Source organism: Neolamprologus brichardi, chromosome 23, assembly GCF_056152115.1.
Source record: "Neolamprologus brichardi isolate AB-2024 chromosome 23, ASM5615211v1, whole genome shotgun sequence".
Classification (NCBI taxonomy): domain Eukaryota; kingdom Metazoa; phylum Chordata; class Actinopteri; order Cichliformes; family Cichlidae; genus Neolamprologus; species Neolamprologus brichardi.
Window position 1 is genome coordinate 38,715,388 of NC_142125.1, and position 26,264 is coordinate 38,741,651.

Below are 26,264 nucleotides of genomic sequence, written 5' to 3' on the forward strand. Positions count from 1 at the left end.
CAAGGATACACTGCACACCATGCTAAGATATGTGGGGATCATCTTTTTTGTATCTTTGTATCTTTTCATATACTCAACCAAAGAAATGGGAAGGAGTTATGTGTTTTTGTGACATGTTGTCACCAGAAAAGTTCCTAAAAAACAATTGAAAATGCTTCTTTTGCTGATTGAGATAGATGCTTTTTCTATTTTTAGCTTGCTTAACAAGTGGGGGAAAAAAGAATTGGTAGCCATATCTACATATGTGTCTAAATTTAAAATTCATGCTTTACTTGAAGTTGTTCCTTTTACATATCGCCTGTTTAGTAATCAGGCCACACTTTCCAATTTCACCTGCGAGGTACTTTTGCTGACTTTTTGAAGAGGAAGCAAATGTCCCGTGGGCTATGCCACTTTTGCACAGCAGTGACTTGCGGTTGTGGACTGTGCCATTGCATGTAAGAATGGGGGGTGACACAGCGGTTTCATCAGTCCTGTCAGTTTTTCTGTAGCTGCACTTCAACTTCCTCATTTGCTCGTCAGTGCTGTTTCCTCTTTCGCATACTGATATGATTCTTGTTCAGCAGACAACTTCTTATAGGTCTGCTCTTTTAATCTCCAGAAGAATACAAACAACACAAAACTTTGCTTTACAAAGTAATAGGTGTGCGCTCTGTCGCTGGGTTTGAATAGTCTTCGTTTTTTCAAAGACCGCATGAACATTGAGCCGTACGTGAAGCTTGTGCAACACTGGTGAGTACAGAGGCATCGCAGCAGAATTTAAGCCATTTACTGACACATGAAAGCTCTTTAAGTCTAACAACACGGTGATCTCTTACATGTCCCCAGCTTCAATGCGCCCCTACCTGTTTTCTGTGTGAGGGAGAAAGAAGCAGCAGACTGAAAACTTGGACAGTCATGGATGTCTAAGTGCAGTAGCTGTTTGTGTGTTTGTGTGTGTGTCGAGTGAGTGAGTGATGTCGGGAGACACCAGCACCCTTTCCTGGAGGAGCATGTCTCTGACCAGCCAGTCAGATTCCTCGGACCTGTCTCCAACAGCGGGTGTCCACAGGGATGTCCTCTCCCAGGTGAAGATCATCAAAGTGTGTTTCCTCAGCAACAGCCCCAACTTGGGCAAGAACTTCAAACTCATCCGCTGTGAGGAGGGATGGACTGTCAAGGTAGACCTTTTTTTACTCTTACTTCATACTCTACTCTAAGACTATAAAAGCTTTGCTCTGCTGTGCTTATCAGATAGACTGAAATGCTTTAATAATGTTCTGCCACCCTGCTTTCAGCTACTCTTCTCTAACTTTTCCTGACTTTATTGGCATCACTGCACTCAGATGTATTCTTCATACCTTCTTCTAGGACAACAAGGAAGTCTTGGATTTCTGATAACAGGATGCACACACTGATAAACAAGCCTTGCGCTGGCATTTAGCCTTCGCTTGAGTTCTCTAAACTTACATCAGAACGGAATTTATTCGCATGACGCAGCACGTGTTGTAAAGTTGATTCCAAGCTTGTACTGGAAAGCTAAAATTCAATGTGCTTCTCTAATTATTTCAATCCCAGAATCTGATCAGCACGGTGCTGTCCAGCGGCTGCGTTGGTCCAGAGATAAAATACACTCAATGCTACGGCCTCCTTCTTAAACACCTCAAATCCTCAGAGATACACTGGCTGCACCCTGATCTCACTGTGGCTGAGCTCACCCACCGCTACGAGCAGCAGCACTTAGAAGCTGAGTGGAGGTTGGTAAACCTGTCACATCGCTGAATATTTTGTTTTGACTGGTTTTGACTGGTTTTGACTGGGCGGTACACTCAAAAACACAAAAAAAACATTCTTCGGCAAACATGAAACAATATTTTTGAGTAAAATGCAGCTGAAATGTATAAAATCAAAGCTTTATTTATTCATATGACTAATCATTAAAGAAATGTGCTTGGTATGTACAATCTTAAAATACACTAAAGATACTTTTTTTAGCCTTTTTTGGATAGGGACAGCTTAGAGAGACAGGAAAGTGGGGCGAGAGAGAGGGGAAGACGAGTGGCAAAAGTCCACAGGTCAGACTTGAAGGCAGGCCTCTCCAGCCATACGGCATTTGGTCGCCTGTGCACCCACTGAGCTAAGCATCCCACACTGAAAATATTCAAATAAAGTGTACTCTATCTATCTAAATCTAACAAAAGTATCGATACTAAGCCAGGAAACTAATATCTCACAAATAACTAGCAGACATTATTGCTATTTGTGATATCTCAAAAATAATATAAAGTTTATGACCATGAACTGTGATCTTTATTTGTTCAGATATGACTTGAGGATCAGATACATCCCATCAGACTTTATGGAAAAATTCCAAGATGACAGAACCACCATGCTCTACTTTTACCAGCAGGTCAGTAAAATTGTCAGTGTTTTTTGCACCTTCATCTTTGCAGTTTAATTTAGGTTTCCACGTTCACCCTCAGGTACGAAGTGATTATATGCAGCAGTATGCCTCAAAAGTAAGCGATGGAATGGCTCTACAGCTTGGCTGTCTGGAAATCAGGTAACATCTCATGGACAAAAGAAAAACTGGGCAATAATTGTGCATGCTTTCATGGAAAACTGATGGATGATACTGTTACTACTTACAGGAGGTTCTGCAAAGACATGAATCCAAACGGATTGGAGAAAAAGTCAAACTTTGAATTTCTGGAGTAAGTTTAGCATGCATAACCTTCCTACTTCTCATGCTACTGCCTGTTTACCTTTTACCTCAGGCCTTTCGTGCCTTTGTGGTATATGCGTTTGTACCACTTTATTGTTTTTGTTAGTTGTTTTTTTTTAATAGGCCTGCGCCACCTATATAACCAGCATTTCTCAGAAATAGAAGGGCTTTCTATTTCTGAGAATTGATATGTGGATATGTGGTGAAAGGTGGATGAAAAGGAAGAGTAAAAATGACCAGATGCAGTCTCCGGTTAACACAAAAAGCTACATAAAGTGCATATTTCTAAAAGTGAAAGTTTCACATTACATATTGTTCTAAACTAGAGAGATGTGGGGTTGCATCAAGTTTTTGTTTCATTATAGCTGTCTGGCTTCCATTTATTCCTCCATTAGGAAGGAGATAGGACTCGACCTCTTCTTCCCCAAAGAGCTCATTGACAGCATGAAGGTATGGAGCCAGAACATTTCGATACTATTTCTGCCTAAAGTTACAGGATGAAATAAAATGTGCCTGATTGTCGCCGTCTGCATCTGTGTGTCAGCCCAAGCAGCTGCGTCGCATGATCCAGCAGACGTTTCAGGGCTACTCGACTCTGAATCAGGACCAGTGCATGGCGAAGTTCTTCACCACTCTGTCTCAGTGCTGGTGCTTCACGCAGGAAAGCTTCGCCTGCCAACTAGTGGTGGGTATTTGATGTGTGCACTGGTTGTCACGTCACACTGAATAAAACAAGTGGTTACTGAATTCTAACAGTAAAAACTTGTTTTGTTTGAAGATAAAACGCAGTGCAGTGCTTTATATATTTATGTTTTTCATTTCTTTCTTTGTTCACAAAAATGGGATCTCTTCTCTTCTCAGAGAGGTTTCAAAATTATTAATGTGTGTGTTTTGTGTCTCTGTAGCAAGGCTGGAGCTTAACGATAGACTTAGTTATTGACCCTGATGGGATTAGTCAGCACACTGAGAACTCAACGGTGAGTTTGAACTTTCTCTTACTTCTATTCATTTTTGTTTGATCTCTTAAAACAAATCTGTCATGGTGTGTGTGTGTCTCTCTCTCTATATATATATATATTGTCTAAATCTTTTAAATCTTTTCAGCCCATCTGTTTGGCCAAGTTCTCTCAGGTCCGCAGCATCTCCTGTACTGCAGAGAGTGATGGGCGAGCTCTGCTCAAAGCGCACATTGAGGGAGCCAAACAGGTAGCACTGAACTTCCTGATTTGTTTAACTGCTGTATTTTGTTTCATTTCTACCCTTTTCATCAGTTCCCTGGAGGCGTGAAATCGTCAAAGACTTCCAGGGAAGTAATGAAAAAGAACTGATGAAATTTTGAAGTAAAGTAGGTATCATTGTCCCCATCACCGAGGGAGAGTGATAGGGTTTATGATCTGGATTTTATTTATTTTTATCACACTGCTTTTACAAACAGTAGTTGTGTTGTAGAAGTTGCATTGACTATATCTTAATGCACCCAGTGTTTTTTAGTTCTTAGTGCAGATTAAATGTCATGTATCTTCCACCCTCCAGCCGCTGTCAGTGAACACCTCCTCCCTGGCAGTAGCAGAAAACATGGCTGACCTGATTGATGGCTACTGCCGACTGGAAGGCGCTGAACGTTCACTTATTGTCAGCCCCAACAAAGGTAAAAGTAATGTCCATCCATGGAAAAAGCAAGGGTCTTGAGATTAAAAAATGTCTTTTACAAGCGTGTGCTGGCCAGAAAAAGAGCTGTATAATGGAGTTGCATAAACTGGTATCACATGCATACTGGAGATTTTACAATATATTCATGCAGAGTGTGATTTTGAGAAACTTTATGGTGTCATTGTAACGTTGTAGAGCGTGATATTGAAAAATAAAATGTGAGTTGTACAGCTCCATGCCCTCTCATATAACATATTATGTCTTTAAAGGTCAACTTTGACCTTGGGCACTAACAATGAAGATCGAGGTCAAACACTTACCCAACTTACATACTCATCCCCCCAAGGCCTAATATATTGTCGTAAAGTTTGAAGACAATCTATAAGAAGCTGTGTGTAACATAAACTTCTGAATGAGTTTCACAATTGGTGTGACTTTGCCCCCGTTTTGACCAAAATTAAATCAGCTCAGGCTGTTTATGCTATCTACCATCACACAAAATTTGAACATGATATCTTGAAAACTGTGGATGCTAGATTTCTAACAAAAAGACAGACAAACAAACCAGCAGAACCAGTTACATAGTCCAACTGTAAACCAATTGCAGGGTGAATGACTTGAATGCAGCCTGCATTCAAGTCATTTAAATCACCTAAAATAAATTAAGAAAGACTATTTCCTAAGTTTTGATTCTGCAGCTCATTCCAGGGGGAAGGAATGCCTATCCACCCATCTTCTTAACCACTTATCTAGCTAAGAGTTGTGGGAGGGCTCAAGTACGTCCAAGCTATCATAGATTGATAGGTCGGGTATAGTTTGCCAGTCTATTGCACTCTTTTTTTCTTTTTCTTTTTTACATGATTTCCATGTAACCCACTCATCCTGCTTAATCCTGGCACTTACTTTTGGCCTCTTGGCTCTCACTTTCCATGAATTTGATATTACATTTGACATTAAAAAATAAAATTAAGCCATGTTTTTCCCACTTATTGCAGTAAGGTTTAGTATAACAGTGCAGGAAACTGTGGAAATAACCTTTAATTGTCTAATCCTACCACCTATGCCTTAACCAGATATCTGACTCTTACAGGGAGAGATACGCGAATGAAACTTCCTGACATCCCAAAATGGTGAGCGTGATGAGTCATATTGGAAAGTTGTGGGGTTTTTTTTAAATGTTATTAAAGGTGACACATTGTTTTCCCTTGGTGGGGATAATTTAGTAGAAGCATAACGTATGTGGGTGTAGTTTATTTTAAGATCTTCCTCCTCTGTGTTCATTTTTTCATATGTCTACCGCTCACAGCTGATATGTCACAGATGTTTGCTGAAACGTTCGCTTGTATACAAAATGTTACAGAAAGAAAGAAACAGTTTTCTCTCTTTTTCTTCCAGTGCTGGTTCCAGTGCTCCCAGTAAAGGTTGCAGTAAGTACTAATCCAGCCTCTAGAATTTTACTTTTAACTTTAAAAGCAATGTATGTATGTATACTAATAATGTGTTTTTCTTTTATTCGTTTAACTTTAGATTCTGATATTTATGCTGAAATCCCTGAAGACGGAGCTGACATTAGTGGTGAGTAGCATTTGACTTCAAATCAAAACTGATCCTAAAGCTCACGCAGATTGTATCGCTACCAATGAGCCAAAACCATCTGTCAGTTAAGGTGTTTGTGTTATTGCGATGGTCAGTTGTGGGGATTTTGTTATATAATCCCCTGCTGCTCTCTTCCTTATTGAGAAAGAATGAAAATGTTAAAACATTGTTACAAAACAGCAAACTAAGAAAAGCTGGAGTATTCAAAGTGAGTAAGTAGAAAGTTAAAAATGTACACGTAAAAACTTCCCCGGGTTTAACCGAAATTATACAGTACTGTGCAAAAGTCTTGAGCCGCCCTCATTTCTGTATATTTTCCTTCCAAAAAGACTGAATCTAGTTTTGGTTTTTTTTTGATTTTTAACGTAACCTTGAGCTTCCTGAAAGTTTTTTAATGTTTTTCCTTGGACATTGACTGCTCTATACCAGTTCTATAACTTGACCATTTTAAGAGTGCTTGGGGGTTGTTGTTTTTTTGTTGTTTTTTTGCTTCTTTGTTGTTAAGGTACTTCACACTTATGAATCATTCAAACATAAAAAGGCACCTAACTCAAGGGATGAGCCAGTGTTCTGTTTTCACATAATAACTTGGCAAAGAACCAATTTCTGTAGTTGAATCTATAAAAATGATTTAGATAACACAGTTTGGCAGACATATAAATAATATTTTTGCACCAGTGAGGTGATCCCCAAAGAGCTGTAAGCTGAAAGCTTGGGATTTCTCAACATTGTGTGCAGTGTGTCCTTAAAAAATCGGAAGAAACTGGACAAATGGAGGATAAAAAGAAGAAATGGCAGGTGTGGGAGATGCATCTGGCTATTGATGGGTTGATTGATGTGTTCGCTGGAGCCTCATCAGAAATGGTCTTGGTTCAATGGCCAGCTGGTGTCAACAAGTACCATCAAATTTTGATCCACTATGAAATACCATCTGAAAAGCAACTGGTCGACAACTGCTTCATTTTTCAGCATGTCAGTGATCTCAAACACACTGCCAATGCAGTTAAAGAACACCGGGGTAGAAACCCAACATTATCAGTCACAGATTGGCCTCCCCAGACCTCGGACCTCAACATTATTGAAGCAGTGTGGGATCATGTTGACAGAGAACAGAACAAAAGGCAGAAACATCCAAAGAAGAGCTTTGGATGTCCTTCCAGAACCCTGGAGAACTATTCCTGAAGACTACTTAAAGACATGATAAGAAAGCTGCCTTTAGACTATGATGAAGAATAAAGGTGGTCATACCAAATATGGCCTCTGTTGGAATTGTACAAACTCTGTTTTTGACTTATACAGTATTTTTATATAGATGCGCAGATGTTTCAATAAATAGCTGCACCTATTTTCCTGGTGGTATATTTTTGGCAAGACTTTTACATAGTACTGTATATTTATTTTGGTTTACACTTACACAGGAAGTTTATTAGGTGACAGCTGCAGTGAGGAGTTTACACCTTCTGGGTACTTGTAGTGGTGTGTATCCGGTACCTTTGGTGCAGGCTCTCTGTGGCTGGTGTCAAATACTTTCGAGTTGTAACATGGTCTGTTTCACCTCTTATCCATGTCCAGTTCCACCTCCATACTCTGTATGTCACTATTAAACACAGACATCAGGGATTTATATATTTATAGAAGTCCATTGATTGATAAATATTTTAGGGCATTTAGATCTTATATACTTGTTTTCTTGGTGCACTACTAAAAACAAAGGTAGCTTTTCCTTTTTTTCTTTTACACTTGCTTGCTATGTTCCTTTAAATATCCAGGAGATGTGGGTAAGTAACAAAAAGTGCCTGGGTTGGAGAAAATTTTGCAATAAAATTAAGGTTATTATTATTAATATTTACATCAAATTATATGTATGAGCTGTTATCACCATCAAAAGAAATAAAAACCTAGAAATTGGACATCAGATAAATACAAAATACAAATACAAAAGCCTAATATCAAGTAAATTCAAAAGTTTAAATCAACAGAGAAGAATACAGGACAATCTAATTTTGAAATGTGTGTTTTGTGAGCTAAACAAACTTCCCAGGACCCGTGTAATGGTTCCACTTCATTGGCTAAATTGGGCAACCTAAGGCTAAGAAACAATGCTAATAACAATACTAACAGTAGCAGGCCTTGGTAAACCCCTCCTTACACTCCTGCCTTCCTCCCTCAGTGTATAAGTACAGCGGCGGAGGTGAACATACTGCTGCAAAGTGTGACACAGAGGATGTAAGCGTGTCCCAGTAACATGTAAGGGAAGGAAGTACAAATAGTGGCAAACCACACATCCTGTTGTGTGTAGGCTTTTCTTTTTGTTTTTTTGTTGTCTTGTCTTGTTTGAAATGAACAGCTTTACATTTACAGCATATCACCTGCCTTTTAAAAGAGGGAAACGTGGAGTTTTCTCAACCTGTGCCTTTGTTTCTGTGTGCAGAAAGGTACAAGATCTCCAAGGAGGATTTCGTTGTGGGACGGATCCTGGGCGAGGGATTCTTTGGAGAGGTTCACGATGGAGTTTATAAAAGCCCAGTGAGTCCATCTGTTGTGTTGACTAACTAGCCTCACGCTAAGGCTCAGACATGCTTGATAACAACATCCCACAAATATCCATTAAACTCAAAGCTGAAAATATGAAAAAGGTTTGCAAATGTAAACCACTGTGCGTGTGTGTTTGTTTGCAGACAGGGGAGAGGATCCGAGTGGCCATCAAAACATGTAAGGACTGTTCGGCTGATGTAAAGGAGAAGTTTCTCAGTGAAGCCGGTGAGTGCATTGCAGCTGCAGTGATTATTTCCTTTTCTTTTCACTACACATGTCAGCGTGTGCAGGGGTTTGTGACGCAACTGCAGCACGTAGGAATTTATAACAAAAAAAGCACTTTAGGGGCAAGTTGGGTCTTATATGGGTGGGTTGTCTGTGAAGGTTCTCAGTCAGCTTGCAAAGAAAAGCGTCTGGACTTCTTTAAGTTGCTTGAAGACGTTTCATCTCTCATCCGAGAAGCTTCTTCAGTTCTAAGGTCAAATGGTGGGGAGTCCCAGATTTAAACCTAGTGGGAGTTTCCCCCACAGAGGGACAAAAGGACCCCCTGATGATCCTCTAATCGCCTGAGCCAAGGTGTGCAACTGGGTGTGGGTCCCAATCAGCCAGGGTTTCGGGTGAGCTCTTTGTGAAACCTGGCCCCACCTTATCATGTGAATTCCTGAGGTCAGATGGCCCAGGATGTGAGTGGGCGTTAAGGCGTCTGGGGAGAGAACTCAAAACTGGATTATAGATGGCAGACAGTTGGTGTCGTAAACCACCGCCTCTGTTCAAAGATGGTCACTCACAGTGGACATAAATGGCTTCTTTCACTCCTCTTTCAAACCATCTGTCCTCTCTGTCCAAAATGTGAACATTGGCATCCTCGAAAGAGTGACCTTTGTCCTTAAGATGCAGATGGACTGCTGAGTCTTGTCCTGTGGAGGTGGCTCTTCTATGTTGTGCCATGCACCCATATGGGTGGGTTCTTATATACTTGAAAATGAAAGCGTTGGCTAATTTTTGCTTAAAGAAGTAATGAGTAAAGTGTGACAAGCCAAGAGTGAAATGTGCTAGTTTAGATCATTTGAAGGTTTTTGCACCAGTAACGAGGCTGATGTAGTGAACTTCCTGTTGTCTGCTTGTGGTTTCATGTAATAACTCCGACGGCTAGATGTGGGAGTCTGGAAGCCGCAGGTTTTATCATCCATTGCAAAAACATCAAAGCTTGAGACGTAACAAGCTTTGCAGTTTTCTGTTCTGAGATAGACAAAACATTCCTGAGGTCTGGATCTTTGCTGATGGTTAAACTGTTTAAATCAAGCGTTACATTTTGAAATTTCATGGTCACAGGACAAAATATCCAACATTTTTGTTACGCTTTTTCCCCAGAAATGCCCTGCTTCTTCTTCCATGATCACCAGCAACGCTCTTCTTATTTTCTCTGTTTAATCCAGCATTCACATTTGCATTTCTATGTAGCACTCGTTTTGGTCTCAACCTTGTGCTGTGGCACTCATCACGCTTCACTAGCTGCAAATTCACCAGCTAGCCACACGCTTCTTTGCTGGGCATGCAGTGGGTGTTAAAACAAAATGAGCAACAGAAACTCCTCTGGAATCAGGTTTTTAGAGTTAATCAAACATGCACTTTTGGGTGAAAACTGTATGACAGTAAAATATATAATAACATTCGATTAAAGAGATGTGGGGTCTTTTAGGGGATGCCACATGATGGCTCTGGTTTTCAAATCTCCTCTGTAAAGTAAAGTTGAACATCTTTTATTTTTAGGCCTATCAAACATGAGCAATTGCCCGTGCTCATCTGATAGGAGGGGCTTAGAAAAGAGAGGGGAGAACTATCAATTTTGCTTCTGAAGAAAATAATTATAATCTTCCTCATAAAGTATGAACAAGACTTGCACGAAAAGCAGAAGTCAAATGTATTTTTAGATAAAGAGCTTAGGTTAGGCACAGTGGTGTGATGGTTAGCACCATTGCCTCATAGTGGGGAGGTCCTGGGTTTGAATCCACCACCTGCCTGGGGCCTTTCTGTGAGGAGTTTGCATGCTCCCGGTGTTCTCTCTGAAGCCATGCAGTCAGTAGGTTTAGGTTAATCTGTGTAGTTGTCTGTCTCCTTGTGACAGTCTGCCTAGGCTGGAGTAATGCTAAAAGAGATTTGTAAGCAGGACTTTGGGGCTAGTATGGCTTTTGTTTTCTGTAAACAAAAAGCCGTAATATAACCAAGAACCATTGCTGAATGTAATCTCTGTCTGTCTCTACAGAGAAAATAGTACATTAATAAAGTCTGAATTCTCTCTGTTAAAGACTTGATGAAAAATCTGGATCACCCCCACATCGTGCGTCTGATTGGAGTCATTGAGGCCGATCCTGTCTGGATTGTCATGGAGCTCTATGAACACGGAGAGGTATGTTTTTGTGTTTTTATTCTAATGGTAAACCTAAAGTGTCGCAACCTAAACCGTGACTTGCAACTGTGCCTTGTTTCGCTCACAGTTGGGGAACTACCTCATAGAGAACCAGTACAGCCTGAGCACAGCGACGCTTGTCCTCTACTGTCTACAGATATGCAAAGCTTTGGCTTACCTAGAAGGTCTCAACATGGTGCACAGGTAGCACATTTTCCACAAGTAGTGTGCTTTCATTAACTGCAGTGTATTTTAAGAAAGAAGCTCAGCAGGACTGAATGAAAAACACTTTTATTTTGCAGAAACTTTAAAGCCTCTCTGCATGTTGTGCAGATATTAAGTGAAAATAGTTTGCATGCTGATTTCTTTTGGTGTGATGTTTCTTTATTCTTCGCGTCATCCTGTGGTTTCTATTTTCTCTGTCTGTCTGTCTGCGGGCCATAGAGACATAGCGGTGAGAAACATCTTGGTGGATTCTCCAGAATGCGTCAAACTTGGTGACTTCGGCCTCTCTCGCTACGTAGACGAACATGAGTATTATAAAGGTGCACACATCGAAAAGTTTTGAATGTTTGTAGAAGTCAAAATAAATGTCATGTTTTTGCTTTGCCCGTTTAACTGCACCCATTAACTTAGTGAATCTCAATTTCTCCTCTGTGTGCAGCTTCAGTGAGTCGTTTACCAATCAAATGGATGGCGCCAGAATCCATCAACTTTAGACGTTTCACCACAGCCAGTGACGTCTGGATGTTCGGTGAGAAAAAACAACAACAAAAAAATTCATTCTCTCAGTTACACATGCAGGTCTTTACTCCGTCTGAACACGACACAGGCTTTTATTAAACCAGGAACAGAAACAAGTAGTGCTTAAAGTTAGTTTCACCACGGTACAGCTTGAGGTTTTCACTCAGTTGATTTGTAATTCCTCAGGCTGTAGACTGATGTGAACCATGTTATTTAGTCCTTCCATCTCTCATAGCACACCGTTTTTGGGCTGATGTTAATGCTTGAGGAGTCCACTTCAATTAATTCTTTTAAATTTAGAGCCAAATCACAACAACAGCCGTTTCACAGCAGCTGTTGTTTTGGCATCTTGAGGCATGTGAGGCTCTGCAGCTAGTGCGTCAGCCAAACGTTGGGAGTTTTTAAAGATAACCCACCTCAGCTCTCAGCGACCCGTCTGTGCAACATAATGTGGTCTGCCGCTTCATGCCTGAGTTACTGTGGTTCCCAAACGCTTTCTCTTTGCAGTAATACCTCTTACAGCTGGTCGTGAAATTTCGAGGGGGGAAGAAATTTCATGAACTGAGTTCATAAAGATGAAGATTGATTTCTGTAAAAGCAGACTGTGCCTGATTTTACATACCTGTTGGGCTACAGCTATCGATTTTAGTGATCAAGTGTTCTACTGATTATTCCATTAATTAATCGAGTAATACCCAACAAATACTTATGTCTTATTAACTATTAAAAGTATTCAAAAGAGAAAGAGGCAGGTCTTTAAAAACAGTTCATAGGTTTCCAACCTAAAATAAGTCATAAATCAAATGGGTTTAAGTCCACTGAGAAGGCTTTCTTAGTATGTGTGTCTGTGTGTGTGTGTGTGCATATGAGCAAGTGTGAAAATGTGATTGAGTATGTTTGTCTGTAAGCCTTTGAAAGAGCATGTGGCAGCTACAATGAAGAAAAGTGAGCATATGATATGTTTTTTTTTTTATTGATTAGCATTCAAATATCTCAGTGAAGACAGAACAAAGATCTACCACAAAGCAAGAAAGCATGAGACAAGGCTAATCAAAAGGTATTGGCTGAAGCATTTGCTTATTATGCCAACCCTTTTAACAAAAGATCTTTTAGCATGCAGCTCCTGTACACAGGGCTCGAAGCAAATAATAAAACAAAGCAAAAACAAAACAAACAAACAAACAAACAAGAAAAAAACAAAAAAACAAAAAACTTTCCACCTTAGTAAGTAACTACATCAAAGCAAAAGAATCAAGAGGTTTTTTTGTTTTTTGTTTTTGTTTTTCTTTGCTCTTTTCATTCTTGATATATATATTTTTCTAATACTCTATTTTTAAACATATTTTTAAACAAGGAAAATGAACTACACCTTTTTAAATCACTGTCATAACTATTCCACAGGTTAACTCCTCTAACAGAAACACATCTCTGCTTTATATTTGTCCTTATCTTGTTTTTTTTTAAAGAAATCTGTTCCCCTTAAGTCATATTGACTCTCTCTGACTTTGAACAGCTTCTGAGTACTGGGGCAAAGCAAGTTATTTTGTGCTTTATACATTATCTGTGCCATTTTATATTCAACTAAATCATAAAATTTCAGGGTATTTAGATTAATAAACAAAATGTTAGTTGGTTCTATATAGTTTGATTGGTTTATAATTCTTATAGCTCTTTTTTGCAACTTGAAAATAGGAAGAGTGTTCGTTTTATATGCATTACCCCATATCTCCAGACAGTAAGTCATATATGGAAGCAACAGAGTACAATAGAGTGTGTATAATGATTTTTTGTTCAGGACATGCTTTGTTTTATAGAGAATAGCAATGGTTTTTGACATTTTTGTTTTCACATGGTTTATATGAGACTTCCAACTCAGCTTATCATCAATTATCACTCCAAGAAATTTATTTTCGTACACTCTTTCAATTTCAATTCCATTAACCCTGATTTTAGATACATTTTTCATTTGTCTAGTGCCAAAAATAATCAATTTTGTTTTCTTTATATTTAATGATAACTTATTTACATCAAACCAGTTTTTTAATATATTTAACTCCTTTTCCGCTGTAGTCAGAAGCTGTTCTAGGTTTTTACCTGAGCAATACAGAGTGGTATCATCAGCAAACAATACACATTTTAACAGTTTGGAAATGCTACATATGTCATTTATGTATAATATAAATAATTTAGGGCCCAGCACAGAGCCCTGAGGAACACCACAAGTTACCTTCAACTGCTTAGATTTTACATTATTGAATTCGACATATTGATATCTGTCATCCAGGTAACTTTTCATCCACTTGTATGCTAACCCTCTTATGCCATATCTCTCTAGTTTATTCATTAATATAGAATGATCAATCGTATCAAACGCCTTTTTTAAGTCTATAAAAACACCAACAGTATATTCCTTATTATCTATAGCATTAGATATCCCTTCTACAAGTTCCATCACTGCCATCGAAGTGGACCTTTTCACTCTAAAGCCATATTGGTTATCACTTAGGAGATTATGCTTCTCAATATATTTATCAAGTCTATTAACAAATAACTTTTCTAAAATTTTTGAGAACTGTGGGAGCAGTGATATTGGCCTATAATTGGTAAACTGACTTCTCTCTCCGTTTTTATGGATTGGAATAACTTTTGCTATTTTCATTTGTGAGGGAAATACACCAGTTTGAAAGGACAGATTACAAATGTATGCGAAAGGTTGCACTATATATTCTATAATACTTTTAACTAATATCATGTCAATATCAAAACAGTCAGTGGACTTTTTATTTTTAAATGTCTTCACAATATTAATTATTTCTCTATGAGTTACAGCACCAATAAACATGGAGGACACATTCTGAGTAATATGTTTATTTAGGTCGTTATTATTTCTTGACTCTGGAATTTCTTTTGCTAAATTAAAGCCAACATTTACAAAGAAATCATTAAATTCATTTGCAATGTCTTTAGTTTTATCAAGCACAATATCTTTATCTTTTTTAAAATAATCTGGATAATTCTTACTTTTTGAGCCCTTTTTGATTATACTATTTAATATCCTCCATGTTTCTTGTGTGTTACTTCTACTTTGCTCCAATAATTTGTGGTAATATTCTTTCTTACTTGTTCTTAATCAACTTTCTCAGAAGTGAGCACTTTGATGCAACGCTTCCTGCTGCCAAAAACAGGCATGCTGGTGTTTGCAGCTGTCAGTAATTATTGTTAATAATATTTAAGTGACCCACCTAAAAAACCCAAGTCAGAGGCTCAGACTTTCCTGGAACATGTACACATTTTTAAAAAATATATTTTTTAAATATTAAAATATTATCAATACAATACAATACATATTTATGTTTTATATTAATCATTTGTAAATCAGTGAAACAAGTGAACCAGCCATCATCATTTTACATTGTGGGCTACAAAAAGCCCACAAGTGGGCCATACCAGACCACTGAAACTACGTCATGAATCGTAAAATCACCAAAAAAAAAAATTCTGTCAGGGCTCCGTGTGCGGGCAGGCGGAGATGAGGATCCAAATGCAGGACTCGAAAACAGAATGCAACTCAAAAACTCAGCTTTATTGCTGGCATGAAAACAAAACATGAAGTGAACACGGACTGCAGAGACCAAAAACACACAGACATGATCTGAGGGTACGACGCAACACTGGTTTGAGGAAAACACAGGGCTAATATACAAAGGGTGGTGATCAGGGAATGGGTAACAGGAGGGAGACACAGCTGGGAGAAATTGGGACTAACGAGACAGGAGGAGCAAAGCTGGTCACACTGATATAAGACACAATCCTTCAAAATAAAACAGGAAACAATACACAAGGACGCAGACTAGGAAACACAGACTTAACACGGGCAGAACTAAAAATAAACCAGAATAAGCTGGAACATAGAACATCATCATCAAATAGATCAAGAGGATAACCAAAAAATACAAAATCAAACCAAAACATGAAAACTCAAAATACTGGGTTAAAACTGACCCAGAACCGTGACAAATGCTCCTTGTTAAAAAAAAACTGTAATTCCTGTAGTAGATGGTGTCAAAACAGGAATGTGTTTTTCATCATTTATCTACCAATTAATTAAATAGATGTAGATTGAGGTGCTTTATATTGGAACATAAAGACCATACAATAATACAAATCAATCAATAAGAAGAAAAGCTGTAAAACTTAAAGGTAAAAATCTATGCACTCCTTCACATTTTCCAAAGCTGTCCAATGTCCCAGATTCTGGCCCCGGACCGTATGTTTTACACCCTTGCTGTAAACTAATGTTACTAAAGCCTAGAATTGAATATAATTTAGTATGCATGCTGCATATTATGGGGCGCCGTTTTTAAAGTGAAACATGCTGAAATTAACGGCAACATTTTTCCACATTTAGCTCAAAACCTTACAAAAACGTGTTTTTTCGAGTAATTTTTTACAACATTTATGTAAAATGTTTGTAACTTTTCATCAAATGTTAAATATGAAATCTAAATTTTAAATGTTAAATCTAAATGTTAAATATTAAATCTAAATATTATATTTCAATCTAAATGTTAAATCTAAATATTATATTTCAATCTAAATGTTAAATGTTAAATCTAAATATTATATTTAAATCTAAATGTTAAATTTGCATGTTAGCCTAAACATTTAGATTTAACATTTAACATTTAGATTTAGCATTTAACATTTAGAATTAACATTTAGATTTAGATTTAAATATAATATTTAGATTTAACATTTAGATTTAACATTTAGATTTAAATATAATATATAGATTTAACATTTAGATTTAACATTTAACATTTAGATTTAAATATAATATTTAGATTTAACATTTAGATTTAACATTTAGATTTTGATTTAAATATAATATTTAGATTTAACATTTAGATTTAATATTTAAAATTGTGTTTTAAATATGAAAAGTTACAAATATTTTACTAAATGTTGTAAAAAAGGACTCGTTTTGAGCTAAATGTGGAAAAATGTTGCCGTTAATTTCAGCATGTTTCACTTTACAAACGGCGCCCTATAGCATATTACTAGTAACAAGCGCTGCAGTTTTGGACATTTCCTGAGCTTGCCAGTAACAGCTACAGCTCCGGTAACAGTGTGTGTAGACAGACTCCTCTTTATTCTATTACAGCGTCATCTTCACTGCTGCTGTTGTTTCTCATGAGTCTTTTTGTTGAGATAAGTAGGGGCTGCTTGAGCTTAATGGTGTAAGACATTTTATTCACACGCGTGCTCCAAAATACATTTGCACTGGTTTTAGTCACAAATTTAGGTGAAAGGCTCACAACTGTGCAGTGGTCAGTGGCAGCTGAGTGCTGCATAGTCGTGGTTTAACAAAGCATCGCAGTAAAGAATTTACATTGGGGATTTTTTTAGTAATCAAGTCTCTCAGTGAATAATTGCAGCCCCACACCTATGGGACTGAAGACATGCTCAGTACTTTTGTTCATGTGATGCAGAGGTGTCAAACATATGCGGGCACCAGATTTGGTTGGGCAAAGACTCCAATCTGGGCCAATGGACAGCTTGAAAAATGTGACAGAATGCATAAATTTTCACATGTATTTTCATAAGTTTTACAGCTTTTCCGATTAATAAAGACCCCTCTCTGCCACTGAAATTTATACTGCACCAAAGTAATTAAGTAGCAGATAAACAATGACAATAACGCTCCTGTTTTTAAAATATCTACTATAGAAATTAGATTGTTTTTCCCATTTTTTACAGTCAGGCCACAGGAAAAAGCATGACATAAAATTATTCATTTTTCTGAAAAATCACCTTGTTTGATTTGAAACAAAATTAAAAGTGTCTAAACAACATGAGTGTGTCTCTCTAAAATCTGATGTTCAAGCTTAAATCAAGTTTCATATCTGAAATAATAGTTTAGTTGGGAATCATCTTAGAGACAAATCTGCTGATGTATTTATATATATATATATATATACATATGTGTATATATATATATATATATATATATATATATATATATATATATATATATATATATATATATATATATATACATAAGTGCCAGTCTCAGTGTGAATAGATAAACATAGATTATTTTTAATATAGCTAATCATATGTGTGTGTGTGTGTATGTGTTCAACCAGCTGTTTGTGTGTGGGAGATCTTCTCAATGGCCCAGCAGCCGTTCTTCTGGTTGGAGAACGGGCAGGTGATCACCCAGCTGGAGACAGGCGTTCGACTCCACAAACCGCAGCTCTGCCCGCCCATCATCTACTCGCTGCTTACCCGCTGCTGGGCCTATGAGCCCAGTGGCCGTCCCAGCTTTGGCCAGCTTGCCTGCTCCCTCAGGTGCACACTCACCTAACTGAACACATGACCCCCAGTACCTGCAGAAGGACTGATCCCACTATTCAAAGTTATATAAACTGATGATGCCTGTGTTTAACAGTGACATCCACAGAATGGAAGTGGAGCTGGAGAAAGATGAGAGGCGAAACAAACCACGGTCCAACTCGATAGCATTTGATCCCAACCACACGGAGCCTCCACCAAAGGTACCACACATGCACCAATATGAGAATCTCAGAGGGTCTAAACTCCTCCCTGCAGCTGTCTTTAAATAAACTTCCCACCTAGGTGTAAACCAGCGTAGACAGATTAGGCTGAATTACTGCACACAGAAATGATGACATTTTGATTTTGTCAGATGAAATCTTAAGACATCAACAGTTTCTGGTTCCTTACAGTCAAGTTAGTTGATTAAATGACTTAAAAAGGACTTTTTCTGCTTATTTTATCTCAGTGTTTTTCACTCTTTGTCTGTTATAGTAGTTTGACTTAGTCATAGTTCAAAGAATCTATGGAATGGAAACAAATAATGTGCTTTTTGAAAAACCGCCTGAACATACAATTTAAAATTGCTTCTTTGCTAAGTTGTCTGTTATATGTTTACACATTACACTGGTGCCTTTTTTATGCTTAAATTATTTATAGGTCATTGTTAAGTGGCTTAGTGAAAAAGCAGCCAAAGACCTTCAGAAAGCCCGTGGCACAGATAAAGATCAAGAACTCAAAGAAATGAGGGGTGGCTCAAGACTTGCACAGCACTGCACACACATATATTTTTGTTGCGTTACAACGCATCTTGAAAGTGAAATACACCAGAGTTTCTGCTTATTAAATGTGCCAAACTTTTCACTTTGGTCTCATAAATGAAGCTGCAACTGCAGATGCTACATGCTAGTTCCTCCATATTCAGGTTCCTAGAAAGCTGGAGATAGTGTGGAAGTGAATGGGGAAGATCCAGTCTTTCATTAACTCACACAGATCACTTTCTTTTTCACAAGCAAATTTCAACCATTTATCTTTAGTTGCCTTTTTTATACGCTTATTGTGATTTTTAAAATGTCTTTTTTCATGTGTATGCAGTTTAAAGTTATGTGCAGAATGAATTATGTAAATGTATTAACCTACATATTGTCCTCTTTCTTTCTCTTAGCCTTCCAGATCAGGAGGCAGCACCCTTCCCCGAGGCTCACACATACAGGTATCTAAACACACTTACACACACAGATATACAGTGGTGTACACATACATGTATATTTGTGTCTAAATTCAGATTCAGCTGCGCGCGTCCTCTTACCCAGGAAACACATATTCAGTGAATGTTAATACCGTTTTGAAATTTGAAATTTTACCTTCACAAAACTGCTTCTTATCAGCAATTGCATTATTGATCTTTTCATATTGCTTAACAGAATGAGAGGGAAATCTCTTAGAGTCACGTTCGTCAGTGGAAGCGCTTCTGGTTTTTGGCTAAAGGCGTTAAAATTGGATGACCGGAGGATATAGTGGAAGAAACAGAACACGTGACAACAAAACTGTTTTGCATAAGCAACTGAGAAAACGTTACAAAAAACACATGAGGTTTTAAATAACTATCTGCGCTGTATATAACTATCTGCACCAGTATAATAAAATTAGTAACATGTCAAGGGCGTGTGTGTGTCTGTGTGTGTTTTTGTGCATGTGTAGGCACCTCCAAAGGATAGCAGCCCAGCATGGGAGAAAGAGAGAGTGGAAGAAACTTTGGAAAGACAAAGAAGAGAAATGATGATGGACAAAATGTGGCTGGAGCAGGAAGAGAAACAACTGGTGAGAGATCTCACACACACACACAAACACACACATAATGCAGCCAGGTTTGAACCACAGGAGTTTAGCAGTGTAACAAAATGAAGTGATACATGTCTGATACAATTTCATGGGACTATAATTGATTACACATAAAGCACTAAAGCTTATTTTTAAATGTGTTTTCCTGTAGGTTCCTGTTGTGGGACGAGATACAGAGATCGAGGTACTTTCTTCTTCTTTTCTTCTTGTGCAAATCATGCTTTGATCAGCGTGAGGCAGAAACCCAGTTGAAAATACAGCTGCTCGGCCATGCAAACCCATGCCGTGAAGCTCCTGGTGCACAGTTTTTGTGCTGATGTTAATAACAGAGGAGATTTGGAGCTCTGCAGTGTTTGAGTCATTACAGTACTAGCAATAGCTATGCAACCACGTCAGCAGTGGGTAAACCCACTGTGCAACTTTAAGTGATTTCCCACTTCCTGGTGGAGTTACCATGATTCCTAAATGCTTCAGATTTTCTGCAATACTGCCAACATTTGATCTTGAAATATCTAGGTGGGAAGAAATTTCATGAACTTACTTCCGAGGTGCGAGGAGAAGGACAGAGATCTGGTGACAGATCTTCCTTAATGCTTCAGCAACACATGAAGCATTAAGGAACAACTTTATTGGTTGACCAGCGTGTTTCAGCTTATGGCTTTCATCGTGGTCACAAGTCGAAACGCGTTGGTCTTTTGTCCATATAGTGTAAAACTATAAATGTTAAATTGATCTTCCATCTACAGTTTGAGCTGACAAAAATTCAGTGGTGACTTGGTTACATCAACAGAGTTTAAACTTTTAAGACACAAACATTGTTGTGCTTTAAATAACTCGTGTGGTTTGCTTAATGAGGAAGTTGATTTACTCAAAAATGTGGTAATGGTGTGGGGTGGGGGTTGGGAGGGTGATTGGTTTAAACATATTGGTTTCCAAAGATTATTTAAACGCTGCTGGCTAACTGTACTCTTAAGTTGATAAAGAGTATCTGTGTCACTGTTTCTCTGTTACTTGCAGCTTCCTCACAACAGCTCAAAAAACGGTGAGTCCACTTTTCTCTCTTTTAACTGCAGTGTAACGTACAAAATTAATTAATTATTTAACTAATTAGTAAGTTTCAAATTTACTCCAACATTTATCATCCTTTTTTTTTAAACTGTTAAACTGTTCATGGAGTGGGCAAAATCCTGTGCTGTTGGCATTACTAGTCTGATACATGGCTTTGATTTATTAGATTCTCTTCTGTGTTTCAGGTCCTCCACAGAAACCTCCAATGCCAGCTGCACAGGTAAAAGTGCGCAATAAAGTTTTCATCGAAAATAGTTAAGAAAGGGTTGAAAAGGTTTAAATGTGGACATTTTAAAGCTTAAATGAAGCTACATGTCAGTAAGAGCTTTCTTGTACTGCTGCAGCCTCGTCCCACAGCTGAGCTGGACCGATCAGGTGATCAGGTTTACACCAGCGTCATGGCGATGGTGAAACAGGTGGTCCAGCTGAAGAATGATGTCAACACACTGCCGGCTTCTGAGTATCCCAATGCTGTCAAGGTAGGTCTATGGTAGTATCTATGATACACTGAGGATCAACTTTTTTCAGAGCACACAGTACTGACAGCAGAGGGCGCCGTTGGTTTAGCTCAAGCAGACATAAAGCTTTCTATCAGGTGAAGGAGAGTTTATACAACTAAACATGAGTTCCAGCATTTAAAACATGGGACATTTGTGGTGTTATTAAAATTAACAACAGGTGCACTAGAGGGGCAACAATGAGACAACCAATGTTCCCTCTAAGCTGCGCGCGTGCGCAATTGCGCACTGCTAGCACGGTCTCAGCGCACAGAAAATCTGCGTTGCGCACAAAAAAAATCTAACCTGAATTGAAATTAAAATTTATACTTTAACAATTCTGTTTTGCAGTGTTAGTCAGTGAGTGACTGGCTGCTCCCGTATGGCATTAGAACGATGCCACCTTATCCCATAGTCCAGCCAATAATGTGATTCACATTCGTATATACACAGCTAATCAACGTTGTTGACAGGCTATGACAGCGTCCTTATGTGCCGACACCGGTGTTTTAGCTAGCAAAGCAGCGTGGCTGATGTGCAGTAAAGCCACGTTAATGACAACGTGTACAACCATTGGAGATGTGAGCAGGACAGACGGAACAATTGACGAAAAAAGTGTGAACTTTATACCAGTTTTTAAATTGTGTTGATCGGCGTAAAACCAGAATTATGTTAAAAAAATCTATGTAATGTTTGGTTTTCTTCCTGAATACTGTCGGAAGAAACGGTAAAAACGGCGTTTTATAAGGAAAAATGGGACTGTGAGCAAAAACAAACTCCACCCCCTCTCCCTTTCCTATTGGTGGAAAAATGTACCATGTTGACCAATCAAAAAATTATATGGCAACATGGCATTTAGTTGTTTAGGGAGGGGGGACGTTTTAGGAGTGACGGCAGTGTGTTGAGATGTGAAAGATTTGCGACGTTTAGCGCAAATCTTGTGTAGTTAGTGTGTAGTGTAGTCAATAGTTTTGTTGTGTGTGTCAGAACAATGAGGCGACTGCTGAATGTTACAGGTGTTACAGCAGTGATACATCTCCTGTTGTCAGGCCTGCAGGTATCAGGCTGTTGTTCTCCTTTATCTCATAGTGGACAGAAATGATTTTTTGGAGTGGCACAAATAATTTGTGTGGCATCAAATTTGATGCAAAACAGCTGATTGTTCTGTAAATAGTTTGAAATGTTTATTTTAAAAAAAAACGCCTTGGCTTCATTTTTAGGTAAACAGCTGCAAAAAACTTTGTTGTTTGCATAACCCAGTTACTTTTTTGAAGAAGTAACTATATAATTAATTGCCCAACGTTGGTCATTATATACTGTATTTTGCAGACAGAGAGTTACAGGACTCTCTCAAAGACCGCAGACTCATAATACAAGTTAGAGCTTTACAGAAAATAAAAACAAAGTTGTGTTTTCAAAATTGGAGTTCAAATTATTTTTAATAACTTTTTAAATCTTTTTAATTTGCATTGTAAGTGGGCTAAAGCAGTTAATTAAATGTCGTCTAACATAAATGTAAATGCTGTAATTTGATTATTTTAATAAATCATGTAACTTGGATGGATTCGATGCCGGTGTGACCACAGTGCAAACGTCTGCTGTTGCTCACAGTGGTCCAAGGGACCGCTCAGGGCGTTTGTGTGTTCGCTCAGACACGTGAAAAATTAGAGGGAACATTGGAGACAATTCCCAAACTCATCATGTCCATCATTAGTGCTGTAACTGTACCATACACGGACCTTTTTTCAGGAGTAGTTTGAGCCACTGACAGTAGAGGGCGCTGTTGTTTTAGCTCATGCACACATAAAGCTCACTATCACGTAATGGAGAGTTTACACAACTAAACATGAGTTCCAGCTTTTAAAACAAGGAAGACTGTTTGTATTTGAGTAATTGATAATTTTATCCTTCCTCGTCCTTACTTGTGCTTACTGACTGAGTCGAGTCAGTAAGCACAAAATAACTTGCTTTGCCCCAGTACTCAGAAGCTGTTCAAAGTCAGAGAGAGTCAATATGACTTAAGGGGAACAGATTTCTTTAAAAAAAAAAAACAAGATAAGGACAAATATAAAGCAGAGATGTGTTTCTGTTAGAGGAGTTAACCTGTGGAATAGTTATGACAGTGATTTAAAAAGGTGTAGTTCATTTTCCTTGTTTAAAAATATGTTTAAAAATAGAGTATTAGAAAAATATATATATCAAGAATGAAAAGAGCAAAAAAACAAACAAAAAAAAACAAAACAAAAAAAACCTCTTGATTCTTTTGCTTTGATGTAGTTACTTATCTAAGGTGGAAAGTTTTTTTTTGTTTTTTGTTTTTTCTTGTTTGTTTGTTTGTTTGTTTTGTTTTTGCTTTGTTTTATTATTTGCTTCGAGCCCTGTGTACAGGAGCTGCATGCAAAAAGATCTTTTGTTAAAAGGGTTGGCGTAATAAGCAAATGCTTCAGCCAATACCTTTTGATTAGCCTTGTCTCATGCTTTCTTGCTTTGTGGTAGATCTTTGTTCTGTCTTCACTGAGATATTTGAATGCTAATCAATAAAACATCACTCACTCACATGTCTCTCACTCCATTCATCTTCGCTTTTCTCCATCATCTACCTGCAGGCAGTGGGTATCTCTCTCCGGACCCTGATTCAAAGTGTTGATGAGATCCTTCCCTCTCTGCACTCCTCTGTCACATCAGAGGTAGGTTTCAAATATTGTCTGCCTTATGTTTTGTGACAGGGTATGCATATCAGCCAGCAGACCAGATGCAGAGGGATTTTATTTGAAGATTCACATAAACAGAAGTTATGTTGTGAAACAACCTTAAATACTCAGTGCAAAAAGGCTTTTTGGCTTCTATGTGTGTCAATATAGAGATTATTACCATTTGACACTTTATGCCATATATAAGCATACTAGATCATCTTTTCAGTCTTCATACCTTTTTTTTTTTTTACCTCCTGTTGTCTGTATGATCTGATCTTCCTTCTGCTCCGTCCTAGATTGAGGGCACGAAGAAACTGCTGAACAAGGATTTGGCAGAGCTGATTAATAAGATGCGACTGGCCCAGCAGAACTCCATAACATCACTAAAGGAGGAGTGCCAGAAGCAGATGTTAGCTGCTGCTCACACTCTTGCTCTTGACTCCAAAAACCTCCTGGATGCTGTGGACCAGGCTCGAGTCAGGGCCAACCTGGCCAAGCCTAAACGTGACTCAGAAGACGAAGAAGATTCTGGGGAAGACACATAGGTTCCCTGCTGATCAAACGAACTTGAAAGTTGGCTTTAGTTATAAAAGGATCAGTTCCTTTCTTGAGGACATGTGGAGGCTATTATGGTGCAGCTCTGTCCCGGGGGGACAGGGGTGTATCAGCTAATGAAAGATGTCATACTGTATTTGTATATGCGCTTAAACAACTGAACTGAAATGCTGAATGTATTAATAATATTTGTAGTGTTTATTCTATATTTTTACTATTAAAAATGATGACCTTTCTGTGTTGCAGTGGTCATTTTATGATATAAATTAATGATACATGATACACCTGTGGTATTAATGTAAAAATTCTATGTTGCTTTGTTCTCAAGTTATTGCATTCACACCTCTGACCTTGATCTTTAGGTCCAGTTCACTTCAGTTTGAAGTCATTCAAAAAAATTTGGTAGATGGTATCAATTTGAAAAACCTACATCGCCTCGTTCTCGAGTTATCCCAGTCACAAACTTGCTTGTCCATGCTGGCTACCCGCCCAGCAGTTTGACAATAATACGTCTGAAAGGTAAAAAACTACACTGAAATGATGTACTAAAGTTTGTTCATGTGCTCATGTGGTTACCACAGCAAGCCAGCACACCCTTGAATATTGTGCTTTTAACATCAGTCCTGTTAAATGGCTGTGGGGTAAACTCTCTAGCAGGTAATTTGCATAGCTGTTACTGTGCAATGACAACCTCGGGCAGCCTTGGGTGGGGTGTACAGACTTGAACTGCATTTATTCACAGTCGTTCACAGTAAAGAAAAAAAAAGACTATATTGTTGCTTCTAAGGAAAGTGGCCAACTAGAAATATTGTTTTTGACAAAACAGTTTAAAACTTTTTATTTTTCCTGTTTGTAATGTGAATAAATTGTTAAAATGTTAATATGTGTTGTTTCTCCAGACTTTAATCGTGAAATCCAACAAATGACACGAAACAGGTGTCGATAACAAGCAGAACAAGCTGTTTGGCATTGACAGGGAAGATTTTATGAGTGGGCTTTAGGGACGTTGTTGCTGAAACGCTCTTCACACACATTACTAAAACACTTTCACACACACACACTAATGAAAACTGAGAAGATTTCAGTTGAACAGGAAGTTGAGAAAAACAAACGGTACATTTCAATACCACAAAAACCACGCTGATGTCTACTCAACAGCTTGTTAGCAGCATAACAGAACAATTTTTTGGCCTTGGTAGTGACTATCAGAACACTGTTGTAGGATAGCAACAAGTCTAGACCTCCTGGCCATGCTAAGATGCACCATGCTAGCTGCACCTACAATCTGGAAAGAGGACTGTGTGACGGTACCTCAACTACAATGAAATTTTATCTGATACCCTGAATTTTTCACATGCATTCTTTGAGATGAGAGGCAATGAAGAGGATGTCGTAAAAATGTTTCACTTGTTTCCTGCAATGTATTGAGTCTTTCAAAACAAATATTCAGACAATTTTAGACAAGAGGGAGTGCTAGATGATTATACACAAACTCTATTGGGATTTCTTGTTTCTGGTGTCTGATGTCCAGGTGCCAAAGTGTGACTATTCAGCACATCCACACTTATACTTACAGCAGGTCGATGCTCCATGGCTGTCACATTTTAAAGAGTTCTGATGGTAATATATTTCAC

The 26,264-nt window shown here is 38.2% G+C and overlaps 1 protein-coding gene across 1 annotated transcript; it reads left to right on the plus strand.

Moving 5' to 3' along the window:
* Positions 1–485: 485 nt before the first annotated feature.
* On the plus strand, positions 486–24,852 carry LOC102781721 (protein-tyrosine kinase 2-beta-like). The gene is made up of 30 exons (XM_087836287.1): positions 486–732; positions 829–1,160; positions 1,558–1,736; positions 2,302–2,389; positions 2,463–2,542; positions 2,631–2,693; positions 3,100–3,154; positions 3,249–3,389; positions 3,610–3,681; positions 3,809–3,910; positions 4,238–4,352; positions 5,445–5,484; positions 5,750–5,781; positions 5,882–5,929; positions 8,382–8,476; positions 8,629–8,710; positions 10,792–10,892; positions 10,981–11,096; positions 11,337–11,437; positions 11,557–11,646; positions 17,786–17,990; positions 18,091–18,196; positions 19,141–19,188; positions 19,677–19,796; positions 19,969–20,001; positions 20,835–20,859; positions 21,071–21,105; positions 21,230–21,364; positions 23,989–24,069; positions 24,372–24,852. The coding sequence occupies exons 2-30, from the start codon at positions 957–959 to the stop codon at positions 24,618–24,620; spliced, it is 2,841 nt and encodes a 946-aa protein (XP_087692413.1). The 5' UTR covers positions 486–732; positions 829–956; the 3' UTR covers positions 24,621–24,852.
* The last annotated feature ends 1,412 nt before the right edge of the window (positions 24,853–26,264 follow it).